At 51.1% G+C, this 12,415-nt stretch overlaps 1 protein-coding gene across 7 annotated transcripts in view; it reads right to left on the reverse strand.

The window, feature by feature from the left end:
* Window positions 1-604: 604 nt before the first annotated feature.
* PRDM11 (PR/SET domain 11) overlaps window positions 605-12,415 on the reverse strand; it is an 87,897-nt gene continuing 76,086 nt past the window's right edge. For 5 of the 7 annotated variants that reach the window (XM_037999476.2, XM_073017059.1, XM_037999477.2 and 2 more), the window contains 2 exons: window positions 10,822-11,448; window positions 605-9,674 (listed from right to left, as the gene is read on the reverse strand). In XM_037999476.2, the coding sequence (XP_037855404.1) occupies window positions 7,510-9,674; window positions 10,822-11,448 (2,792 nt within the window). In that variant the 3' untranslated portion in view covers window positions 605-7,509. Of the gene's footprint in view, window positions 9,675-10,576; window positions 11,449-12,415 lie in introns of those variants that run through there. The other 2 variants (XM_073017062.1, XM_073017069.1) reach the window with 2 other exon arrangements.

Consider the following 12,415-nt stretch of genomic DNA (forward strand, 5'->3'; position numbering starts at 1 on the left):
GGAACAAGGCAGGCTCCTGAAAGGAAGACAAATGGGCAGGGCAGGGAAACAGGAGTAGGAGGACCGAGCAGCTCAGGAGGAAAAAATTAAAACATAGTATGCGTCTTCACTGGATTTATGCTCATCTTTGTAAAACGATGTGGGGAAAGCATCACTCATCACCCCTATACCAGTGCCAGTGACAAACCATTGAGGAAAGACCCTTCTCCAGGGACCAGGTCTGCAAGTAGAGAACCATGCCAGGCAGTTTGAGGGAGAATGAGAACAACAGTTTATCTGCAACAGCCCTGTGTGCTGCCTCCAGGAGATTCCTGTGGGATGAATGCATATGGGGGCAGAGAGATTTATTTTAAACGGTTTCGGTCACACCTCTTTTGGCCTGCCTGGTGGGCGAGGCACGTAGGTTACTTGCTGGAAGGAGACTCTAATGGGGGAACAATGAGAGCAGAAAGAAGGGGCTAGTGGCCTCTTCTAGTTCCTTCCAACCTGGCAGCAGGCAGGCTCCTATCCGGACACCTGAGCCCTTGTGGTGGGACCCGTTCTGAGTCAACCAGAGAACAGGCCGGGGATAGAGGCAAGGAGGCAGCAATTCGACCGTGGTGAGTAAATTTAAATGCTTTTATTAACAATCTTCTTACATTACAAGGATAATATGACAAAAAGAAAGTTTCTGCGTACATATTATGATAAACCAACATAGCTCTATTTGTATCCAGTGTTCTAGGTCCCGTCACACAGGTACTATAAAGCGTAGTCTGCAAAATAATAACATCAAGAGGTTTGTTTTTTAAAGAAAGAAAGTATTAACATATTAATATGTGATAATAGACTCCTAGGTATTTCCCCCCACCCCCACTTATTTTTCCTTTGTGATTGACATGAAAACGGTTCAGCAGCGTGGGGGTGGAGAGGAGAGAGACGGGGGCTGAAATAGACGGAATCAGACTGCTGGTTCTTCCGGAGAGACAAAAGTGAAGACTGAGGGGTGCCCGAGGGCAGCCCGGCCTTTGTCTTTTGGTGAGCAGTATTGTGACCGCTGTCCCCCTCTGGACGGAGGGCTCGGTCCCTTGGTGCCCCTGGCGTGCTCTCTCTCTGAGGTACAGTGCATTGTGGGATTGCTACCTGGGGATGCCCATCCCCTGGCCGTGGGTCTGGTCCACAGCAGTGGGAAGAAGGCTCGGCCCGGCCTGGTCTCTCTTGAGCCAGGTACTGGAGGGTGTCCCAAGACCCAGTTGGCAGCTAGCTGTGGCTCAAGGAGGTGGGCATTGGCAGAACAGACCCGCCCTGGGCTGCAAGTGGAGGGGTGGGCCTGCTGGAGACTGAGGTACTTGTAGGATGGTGGGGTAGAGCAAGACAGGGGCAGAGGAGGCTCAGGATGGGAGCAAATGCCCCTTCGGACTCCAAAGGTGGAAGGCTGGTCTGGAGAGAGGGAGCATGCAGCTGCCTTTGCTCCATCATCGGGTGCCTGGTCAGGCCCTCTCTCCTACCTCCAGGAGGAAAAAAACAGAGAGAGGAAACTGGGAGCAAATGGGCTTCTGGGTCCCGTCAGGGCTGCACAAGCCCTCCGTCATGTTGCCAGCTTGCACCGGTGCCCCCGCGTGGCCCCCAGACATCCCTGCCTGGCCCGGGCTGGGAGCTGGTGATAAACCCAGGGAGGCGCCCTCCCCAACGAAAGTGGATGAGCTTGGGGCATCCCGGCTCAGCCTCTGCCTCAAGTTACAGAATGCGAACAGTGTACGTGAACTAAACCTGCCTGTTACGGCGGGAGTGGGGTAGGGGCCACCGGGCCTCTGTGAGGGAGGGGAAACAGCGTTGTCCTGAGTACAGCCAGCAGCAGCTGCTGCGCGGAGCGGGCTGGGCCCAAGCCCTGCTTCTGGACTGGAGTTGCCATTGAATTTATGAGTGTGCAGATATGTCTCTCCCACCGTCTCCTGCTAGCTGATGCCACCTGCCCTGGCCAGAAAGCCTGTGGATGGTGGGCAGCGCTGCCTGGCGATGCTCACGCTGCCCGCATCCTCTCCCCGAAAGTGGTTGAGCAGGTGAGGGAGGCCAGGATGGCTGCACTTCAGCAGCTCGGCCTCTAGGGGCAGCAGAAGCATCTAAGAGGGCAGGGGCGGTATCTTTCCTGGACCAGCTCTTGATCCAGTTTGCACCTTTCCTATTGCCACCGACGCTGCTCAGTCCTGGTGGGAGAGGGTTTTGAAGGAGTTTGTGCAGTGGTCCCTCCACCAGGAGTCAGAGACCACGTCCTACTGCCAAGCAGCAGTGACCACCTAAGCGTAGGCTGTGGGGGTGGGGAGAGGTAGGGGGCACCTCAGCTGGAGCTCAGGGGGTATCTCCTTCCAACCTCAGACCAAGCCTGTGGAAAAGGAGAGAAAGTGCATGGAGCGAGCCGGGACCCAGCCACTCTCCTCTCCAACACTCCGGGTAGGAGGCCCCCTTGCCAGCCAACCCTGCCTGCTGGCCTTCCCTGGCTCCCTCTCCGAAGGCCGTGCTCCCTCCCCCTTTGCACAACACAGCGCCAGGCTTCCCACTGCTCTCCCAGCTCTATAGACTCTATTTTTATATCTATTTAAAACATAGAAATGTATAAATATATAGGATATTATTTATAGATATATAGACGTGATTTACTCTCTTACTCTGTGTGTATACATACTGTATATGTCCATATATACAACATATATGCTGTAGCATCTGTATTCTACACTGCACATACCCCTGCTTCCATGCACTCTCTCCTAGAGAGACTGGATTGCATAGGTATTTCCAGGGCGATACCACTTGCGGGGGCGGGGGGAAGGGAGTGCCAGATGGAAGCGGAGGGGTGTACCATTTTCCTCCCAAAAGGGCACTTTTTCTCCCTCTGGCTAACATGCAAAGATTGCCTCAAAGGCTCCTTAAAAATATCACAGCACCATCCACTCAGCTCAAGCACCCTAACCAACAGACGGCAAGAGAAGGGCCCCCACCAAGTGGGAGATGGGTTTCCCTCCAAGCAGAAGGTCTGTGCCAGTCTCTTGAGTCCTCCTGAGGACCGAGGAAGAGGCCAGACTAGAACCCATGACACAGCACCACTTCCCCAGAAGACTGGTGTCTGGAATGGGTGCACCACTGCCCTCTGAAAACCCCTTTCTTATCTGAGGAGGCCTGGCCTGCCTGTTTCAGCTGTTCCAGCCTGGCCTGGCTAGATCTGCCTCTTGAAGCAGGGAAGGGGCACAAGTCCAGTGCCTTCTGCCAAAAATTGGACCTATGGGCCAAGAAAAAGCATGAATTCTACTTGGAAATCAACCCAGACTGGAAGCCAAAAGCAGACCTAGGTTTAGACCTCCCATTCCCAGAGAGGGGAGAAGGAAAAGTGAAAGGGGGCATCCAGAAGAGGGAAGTTATACTTCAACCCCTCAGGCTACCTCCTGGGTCCCATCAGGCTCCAGGTGATCAAGTAACATGGCACAAGCCCCTCAGTGCAGGCTGGGCCAGGGCTGTGGGCCCACGGCAGGCTGTCAGCTATCGTTTCCAGCCTTCTGCGTGCTTTCCCCGCTTTTGGCACCACCTCCAAATGAATGGAAAACATTTAAACATTACCTTAAGTAATTACAAGGTCCTTTTCCCAAATTAAAGGGTTGGCATAAGCAACTCAAGGGAAGGGGGTTCAGCAAAAGAACTCAACTTGGAAACATGTGGTAGAGGCTGAGGTCAGAGACCTCCAAGTGCCATAGATTCCAGGGCCCAGCACTGAACCTTGCCATCCAGGGACCCCGGAGCTGGAGCCTGCTCTCAGTCCCAAGTGAGAATGGGGAAATGAGGATGTGCCCAGCATCACAAGGTGTCATAGGCCAGTCATTCAAAAAATTAAATCAGACTGCTGTTTTTGATGCCTGGACTCTCATATTCAACCAGGCAGGCAAAACTTGGGGATTCTGACATGGCAAGAGTTACAGACATGGCTGGGCTGTCCCCATGTTTCACAGATACTAGATGGCAGTGGATCTTTTGTTTTGTCCTCCATGAAGGAAAAACAGATCATGTTAATCATAAGGGCCCTGGCTCCCAGGCTCTGCCAGGTATCTTCTTGGCACAGTTGGCCACAAACCTGGGCCTCAAGGTTGATCTCACTTCCCACCATCCCCATGAGCCAAAGAAAGCCACTAATCAGCCAGCCCAGTTATGTCAAGTCTCAGCCCGAGACACATTTCATTCTAAGCCTGTAGTCATCACTCCTAAGCCAGAGACTGAGTTAAAGGGCTCTGTCTTGTCTGAAGTAACCACGTTTGGGATGCACCAACTGCTTTTCCACAATTCTGTATACACATCAAGGGGAGATTAGGTTAGCCAAGCATATGGCTCCCTGGGCTAGACTCTGAGTGTCCTATCAGTCCAAGTCCTTCTCAAGCAAGCAGAAGAGTGAGAAATGCCTATGACAGAAATCATGGGTAATCACACGCAGAATTCACAGGACAGAAGCACTGGGCCTCCCAGGGAACATCCAAGCTGAGAAGAGACCCTGTGTAAATTGCAGTGGTGTATCACCCAAATTATTCCCTGTCCCAAAGCAATGTGGCCTACAGAGTGTCTGCCACAGCCCTGGCATGGCTAAATTTAGCAGAAGCCACAAGTACCCAGAGTTTCAGGGATGCCCTAACCTAACTTCAGGACCACCTGGGTTAGCTTTTGCAAGGTCTGCTGGCCAGCTGAGGAGGTGACCCCTGCAGCTGCATGCTGTGCCTAGCAGCTCATTCTGTTAGGCCAGAAGCAGGTCACCTGCTCTCAGCTTTATCAGGGGCTACAGGGTAGGCACTGGCACTGGCTCATAAGCTTTACCCCTTCTAGCTGAAGATTTTAGCTCATTTTGGCCATGATCTCTTGAGAGGAAAAAGTGTAGCCCCAACTGACCAGGTGCTCAAGAAGACACTGGTTCTCTCTTCCTGGTTTTCAAATGAGTGGGAGCCTTGGCCTGCTCCTCCCTACCCATTATCCAATGTAAGGTGTAAGGCAACTGTTGGCTAGAAGAAAGGATCCCAACCTACTGTTTCTGCCCTCACCAAGCCCTGTCTTGCCAGCCATCTCTGCCCTCAACCCTTCTTAGTCTCTGCAGTGCTCAGTGGAACTCCCCAGACACAGCAGTTTGCGTGTGTGAGGGGACAGGAAGTCCCGAGGCTGGGGCTGGGCCAGGTGGGACCTGGTGCTTTGTAACAGCATCCCACTTGACCACAGTTAGGTTTTGACCCTAATGGGAGGAGCAGATGGAGGGAGACATCAGTTTAAAGTGGGGAAGTGGAACGGGGCTGGGAACCTCAGAGCCTCAGAAGGGGGCTTTCAACCTTTCCTTGCTCATTCCTGCTAACTGTCTTCTTGCTCAGAGGAGGGTGGGGAAGCATGTGTGCAACTGGGGTGGACGGTGGGGTGGATGTCACCAGGCAGGGGTGCATTGATTTGTTGAAGAAGGCAGCATATGAGGCCTGGCAGTGGGACAGTTGGAGGAGCCCAGGTTTTTTGTTTTGTTTTGTTTTGTTTTTCTAACATGCTACATCACTGTTGAAAACAAACAAAAATGTTTCAAAAATAATATATAATATATATAATATATTTATATAATGAAAAGCTATTGACTAGCAGCAATGATTCTAAAGTTATCTTAGCACCAAGACCATGGGGGTGAAGGGGAAGGGACTGGTGGGGGATGAAGGGACTGGTGGGACCAAGAAAGGGCTATAACATGTTCAGTGTTGATGACATTTCCACTATGGTTCTCAACGGTGGCATGAGGCCTCAGAGACAACATAAACCAAGAAGGAAGGAAGCCACCACAGTTTTATAATGTCTGAACCAAGCAGGTTGAAGACACTGGGGCCTTGCCTGTGGCCAGACCACACCACCTTCTGCCAACCAAGAGATGAAGCTCTCAGCAGAACTGACCACGTGTATATAATTCAGATCTTCCTCCCCCCACTCCAAAATGACCTGCATCCACGTGATAGGATCTCTGCATATAAAATATGCATAAATCAGATGTAGAAACATGAACAGAAGTTTTTAACAGCTCACGCACATTTTTTAAAACTCCCTTGCGAGGTATACCGGTAGTTAAATGAATGAAAGAGCATTGATCAGACTCCTCTAGTTTAAAACACTACTTGCCCCAGGGAGTAGGCAAGTGGCTATTTCTAAAGCTTATATTGTATATTGTGATTGTGTGTGTGTGTGTGTGTGTGTGTGTGTGTGTGTGTAGGCTGATGCCTTGAGAGTCCTCTCTTCTTTTCTCCATTTCTTTAGGACATCTCTATCCTGTTCAAAAAAGGAAGAGTTTACAGGCAGAGACACATTCCCCAGTTTCCTATGACCATGGAGCATGTTATCAGCCTTGTTGCAAAAGAAGGACCACATCTGTAGAGACTCTCATCTGAGTTATGTATAACTCAGGGCACAATTTGCATTGACACCTCCTGCCACTGAACTATAGCAGGCATTTCTTGATTATTAAAGGAAAAAAAAAAAAACCCTCAACACATAATATGATTATAAAGAAAGAGCATAAATAATCCATGTAACTCGAATACGTACTTTTCATTTTACCTATTTTTTAGCCAAAAATCACTCCCCTATTGGGGTCTGGACTTCTTGGCTCTTTATCTCCCCAAAAGCCCTGGATCGGATCGGAATGGAATTGTTTTATCCTCCACCTCGTATAAACAGGAATGCTAAAAGCTCACCCCTTCTCCCTTCCCCAGGATTTCAAGCTCGGCGGTGAGGCAATGTTGCCTTCGGTATAATGGGTAATATCGTGAATTTCTAGGGGGGCTGGAAGGAAGGGATCCACATCCCAGGGATGGACGAGGCAACAGAGGTGAGGTGTGGCAGTGTCACAGTTTGACCGACACTTTTGTTTGTAGGACAGTGAAGGAACCCTCATCAGGAAATGAATAAAAAAAGATCTCAAGCTGAAGTCAGGTGGAGAGGGAGAAAGGTCAATCCCCCCAATCCAGAGAGACAACCCACCCTGGCTTAAGTCAGAGATCTGATTCAGCCGGACCAGAATGTCAATGAGGAGGCCGAGGAGCTCCCTCCCATCATAAAACCAAATGAAAAAAGAAAAGGCAAGAACATAAACCCAAACCCAGAGCCCCTCCACCCACAAATGAAAACATAAACAAAATGAGCTACCTAAAGGTGATGACAGAGACCTGTCATTTTAGCTTATGCTGTTGGTGAACAGTAAGGTGGGAACACAGGAGGCCCCAGCACGTGCTTCTGTGAGTGAAAATGAGTTGCCATGTATGTTGCAGCTGCCAAATTTTGTAGACAAGAGTCAGTTTCCAACATTTTTCCTTTCTGAAAGCTCCCAGTGGCTTCTGGTGGACACGTCACCTTGGTTTTTAAAAATTTTCAGTGTAAGTTTATATATATATATATATAATATAATATAATATATATTTATATAATATATCAAAGCTTATGAGTATAGATTAAAAAAATATTCAACAGCTTAGTGAACTCTGCAGTGCCAGCTTCCTAAATGTCGGGGTAAAACTCTGTCCCGTGGTCCACGGTCTGTAGCGCTGGCTTCTGCTCCAGCGCAGACATCCTACTGAGGACTTCTGCGGACAGCGCGTAACTATTCCCAGACTTCTCCTCAAACCAGCTGTCCAGGGCTCGCTTGGCATCAAAGTTGGCGATTGGCGGTCCGTTTACAGCGATTGTCAACAGGTCGCTAAGCTGCTCCAGGGTCAGGCGGGAGCGGTGGTTTTTGCGAACTCGCTGGAGGGCATTGCGGCCTTTCTCGCAGCAAGCGGTGGAAGTGGGGAGGACTTTAAGAACCTGGATGATCTTGTTCAAGAGTGGAAACCTCTGTTTGTACTTGCAAATGTGGCTGATCAGGTCTTTGAAGCCATTTTTGGTGTAGTAATCTGCCTTGAGTTCTCGCCACTCCATCAACAGACTACCCCGGGGGTCCAGCCCTTCCCTACAGACATCCCGGGAAAAGGTCGGGATGGCCTCCAGGTGATCAAATATTTGCACCATATCCTCCTTGCCAAAGCTCATCAGCTCCTCACTGCTCCTGGGCCAGGCAGCCAGGTCGAACACCTGGCAGGCCTTCACAAAGATCCGGCTGCGGGAGTCGAACCTCTGAGCCAGGATGACCTGGGTCTTCTGGCAGATCTTCTCCCTGATGGACTGGAACTTGGCTTCAGCCACCCTGAGATTCTTCATGGCGATCCCATTGAAGCTCTCTCGGAAGTTCTCCTCGAACTCCTGCAGGTATTCTCCAGGGGAGTCAGCCAGCCGGCTGATCTCCTGGATGGCCTCCTCGATCTTGTCATCCACCTGGGACACCAGCAGGTACTCGCCCTGGAAGATGTAGGCCAGGCGCGAGAGCACAGCGATCACGTCCAGCAGGAAGTAGATGAGCTTGATGGACTGGTAGTCCATGAGGAACTGCAGCAGGGCCAGTGCGATGGCCGAGGCATCTGCCCGCTGGGTCTGGCTGCTGACCTCCTTGAGATGGGCCACCACCTCCAGGTAGTCCTTGATGAGGGCGTTGAGGACGTTCTGCTCACCGATGATCCAGCGCACTGCCCGGATATCCCCCAGGAACTCCGTCTCCTCACAGAGGGTGGCCGCCGTGGACCGCAGCTCACACATGAGGCGTGGCGAGTAGCGGTAGAAGCTCAGCAGCTGCTTCAGGTTGTTCTCCAGCTCCTCCAGGCACGGGAGCTCCTTCCCGCTGATGGCATCCAGGATCTCCAGGTGGGGCCGGTGCACCATGAAGGGCAGGCACAGCAGCCAGGGCAGCGTCTTGCGGATGGTCATGAACATGCTGGCACGGAGGCTGGCTGTGATATTGGCTCCATCTACACCCAAGCCAACGGTTGGCTTTTCATCCTGTAACCGGATGCCCAAGGCTGAGAAGGCCCGGTCAAGTGCCTGGAGATAGCTTTCTGTGCTAGAGAACCCCAGCTCCTGCAGGGACAGGAACTCTGTGGCCGGGGGCCCGTCGCTGCTGGTATACTGAACATAGACAGCCACCGTGTCGGCCAGCAGATCATCGCTCTGCCCATCCAGGATGATGCTGAGGCAAGGTGACTGGCGGATGCGCTCCACCAGGTCTTCCCGCAGGGCCCGGGCGATGTGATGGATGAGGATCTGGCAGTCTCCCTCGTTCATGTACTGGTCCACCACCTTGAGCTCACACTTCCTCAGCAGCTCTGCCAGGGGCCGGAAGTCCAGGTAGGGCCTGCCCTCCAGGGCCAGGTGGTAGGCGGTGTTGAAGAGCAGGGTCATGTTGCGACACATCTCCTCTGTCTTCTCCGGGTGCATGCGGAGCTTGTACAGCTGCAGGCACTTCTTGTGCAGGTTGCTCTGGCTGTGCAGTTTGATGGTGTGAATCTTAAACTGTTTGGAGCCGATGATGAAGGCTGAGGTGCGTGAGGACTGCACCGTGTACTGGCGGCAGACGTGACACCACATCTCATTGAGGGTCGGGGAGTACCGCAGGAACCAGAACTTCTTCAGCCATTCCTGCTTAAAGCGCCGGATTCGGCGCCCAGTGGCCGATGACATCTTGGAGGGCTCATCCGTCGCAGTCATCATATCGTTGGAGACAGATTCATCTGCTGAATCGACTTCCTGGTCATCGTCCTCCATGATGGCGGGGCCGGAGACCATGCTCTCTGAGGCTGAAAAACAAATGGGAAAGAAACATTGATACCTGGTGGAAACAACAGGCTTTTCCAAAATCCACAGGAAACATTCCTGGAAGGTAGGTGCCACACTGTGGGAAACAGAAGTCCGTGGAAGCCTATGACAGATTGAATCCCAGCCCAGAATTAGTTTATGAGCACTCCTGCTAGCCCATGTGACTTTTACTCTCTGTGGATTGTCCACGGTTGCCTTCTGTCACACCCACCAGGCTCCAGGCTGCCTGCCTCACCCTCCATGTGTGGGTATTTGAGGGACTTAAATGCCGCCTATCAACTGGACAGTACAAGCTAGGAAAGTAGATCTGATGGAGGAGGAAAAGCACATCACACATTCCAAAGTTATACAAGAACTTGGGATTCATTTGCCCTTCATTAATGTGAACAAAAGTAGCTTGGATATGGCCCCAAGTGATTTCAGGATCAAAATGCAGTTTAGTTCAGATGCATGCTTTAAATACAAGAAACACCTCATTCTGAGCTAAGGGATGTGGTTAAAAGAGTAAGTGCTATGTAAACAGTCTCCCTCAGCTGCAGATATGAACTGGAAAACCTCCCTAGTTGTCAACCAACACTAGAGATCCAGGTAGCCAACAAAATAGGGAAAAGCCATGCAGGCGAATGGCCTGGATCCCCTCACTCTCCATCCTTCTAGAACTCCAGGCTGGGGAACATGTGTGGCAGGACAGAAATTCAGGAAGAGAATAACAAGGTTATGTTCCTGGACTAAGTTAGGGAAGCCATGAGATCTCTCCAGTGGGACACCCTGCTTGGGACTGGGGAGAGAGAAAGACTGGGTTTAGAAATTGGGCTTTGGGGTAAAACACCAGTAGGACCATCAGAGAAAGGCAACGGGTCAAGAACACAGCACACACCCCATCTGCAGCGGAACTTCCTTTATTGACAAGGAGGATACAAGGGCAACACACAGAGTACCTGACAGAGCTGCCGACGGGCCTGCCAGAGACACTGAGGACCTGGGCTCCCACCCATGGAGGTAGCTGCCTCCATGTTACACTCCTCAGGTCTCCCAGAAGGTGGTTTCCACAGAGAGCTTTAGGCTACCCTCCACACAGCCCACTGCGTGCTCTGCCCTCCGACAATAATCTCATCCAAACCAACTTACCTGCAGGGTCCGAGAACTCTGGGAGCTCCAGTACCTGTGGTGGCAATACGGGGGGCTCAGGAAGTTTCCCAGACTTAAGCATGTCTAATTCTGCCTGAAGCTCCCGAACCTTCTTCTTTAGGCGAATACAGTTAGGGCAAAAAGAGGTGGTGGGAAGTTCATGAGGGTCAGATGCAAGGGAGGCCTCGGCAGGACTGTCAGCCTTGAATGATGAAGGCTCCTCTTCTTCATCCTCCAATTGGCCTGGCTCCTTGGAGACCCCCTGGGGGACCTTCCGGTCCCCCTCCCCCTGGGTCCGGCCTATATTCTGCACACCATGGGTCATGGTTGTTGCACACCGACTGTAGGCATCATCCTGGTACTTGGGGACTTTCCTGATGACCAGTGAGGTGCTCAGGGCCAACTGGTGGGCTTCCACCTTTGCAGATTCCAGTGAGGCCTCCAGAACATCCTTGAAAATCAGGTCAATTTTCTTCTTCTTGGCTTGGGGGTGTACGTCCCCCTCATCAAAGCCACGCTTGTAGGGACTTTTGCCCTGTCTCAGCACAGGGAGATGAATGGGACCCCTCAGGTCTTCTGGGTTATCCAGAGCCTGCTCAGACTTCTCCCTCTGCAACCTCTTCTCTCCTAGGAAGGAAAACCAGGGTGTAAGGAAGTGGGGAAAACCCCCAAATTGGAGAAACCAACAGAAAACAAAGCAGGCCACCTGTTAGGTCACCTGACACATCCCTCTACATCTGGGCTTGTGGGGCAGGTGTTGCAAAGGGGAGATATGAATCGCTCAGTGGACCATCAGAACTAGATTCATAGGACCTGAACGGTGGAAAGACCTTTTATAAAGAGACAGTTTCCGAGAAGCTTCACATCTACAAGCTCTACGGTTATAAGTTAAGAGAAATCTACAGGGGAGAGTAATTGAACATTCTTTCCAGTGACCCTAGAAGGCAACATCCCACTTAATCACACTGGGTGGTGGGAACATACCTCAGAGCCAAGTGAGTATCAACTCCCCCAACCTTTGCAGCTTCCCCTCAGCCCTAGCAATGACAAGATGGCTGCTTCGACTTGGTAAAAGGTACACGTGAAACACCATAGGCCTCACTCCTTCCTCCTCCTTCGTTGCTATGGAGACAGCCCACTTAAGGCAAAGTCAATCCTTTGGCAACTGTCCTTTCTAATTCTCCCAGCAATCAGCAGACTAGGAACATGTGAGAAAGCATGATCTGAACTTCTGTAGTTCTCACTGATGACTAAGGGCAGAGGAAAGGGGAAGACAAGGAGACCTATGGCGCTGAGGGCTCCAACATGACAGCCTCTGACAAGATAAAGGACAAGGTATCCACAATGACCCAAAGCAGTCTGGAAATATAGCTGTGTCTCCTTACTTGGCAATTCAAAGGACGTTTCCTCACCTATTTCTTTTTATCATGTGAATTACTTCAATTCACTTTGAATTACTTTCAATTGTTTCAAATACTTTGGTGAGCTCCTCAACCATAAATTATTTTAGACTGATTCCTTGTTTTTAATTTTATTTTTTGAGACAGAGACTCACTCTGTTATCCAGGCTGAAGTGCAGTGGTGCTCACGCAGC

Source organism: Chlorocebus sabaeus, chromosome 1 (assembly GCF_047675955.1).
Source record: "Chlorocebus sabaeus isolate Y175 chromosome 1, mChlSab1.0.hap1, whole genome shotgun sequence".
Classification (NCBI taxonomy): Eukaryota; Metazoa; Chordata; class Mammalia; order Primates; family Cercopithecidae; genus Chlorocebus; species Chlorocebus sabaeus.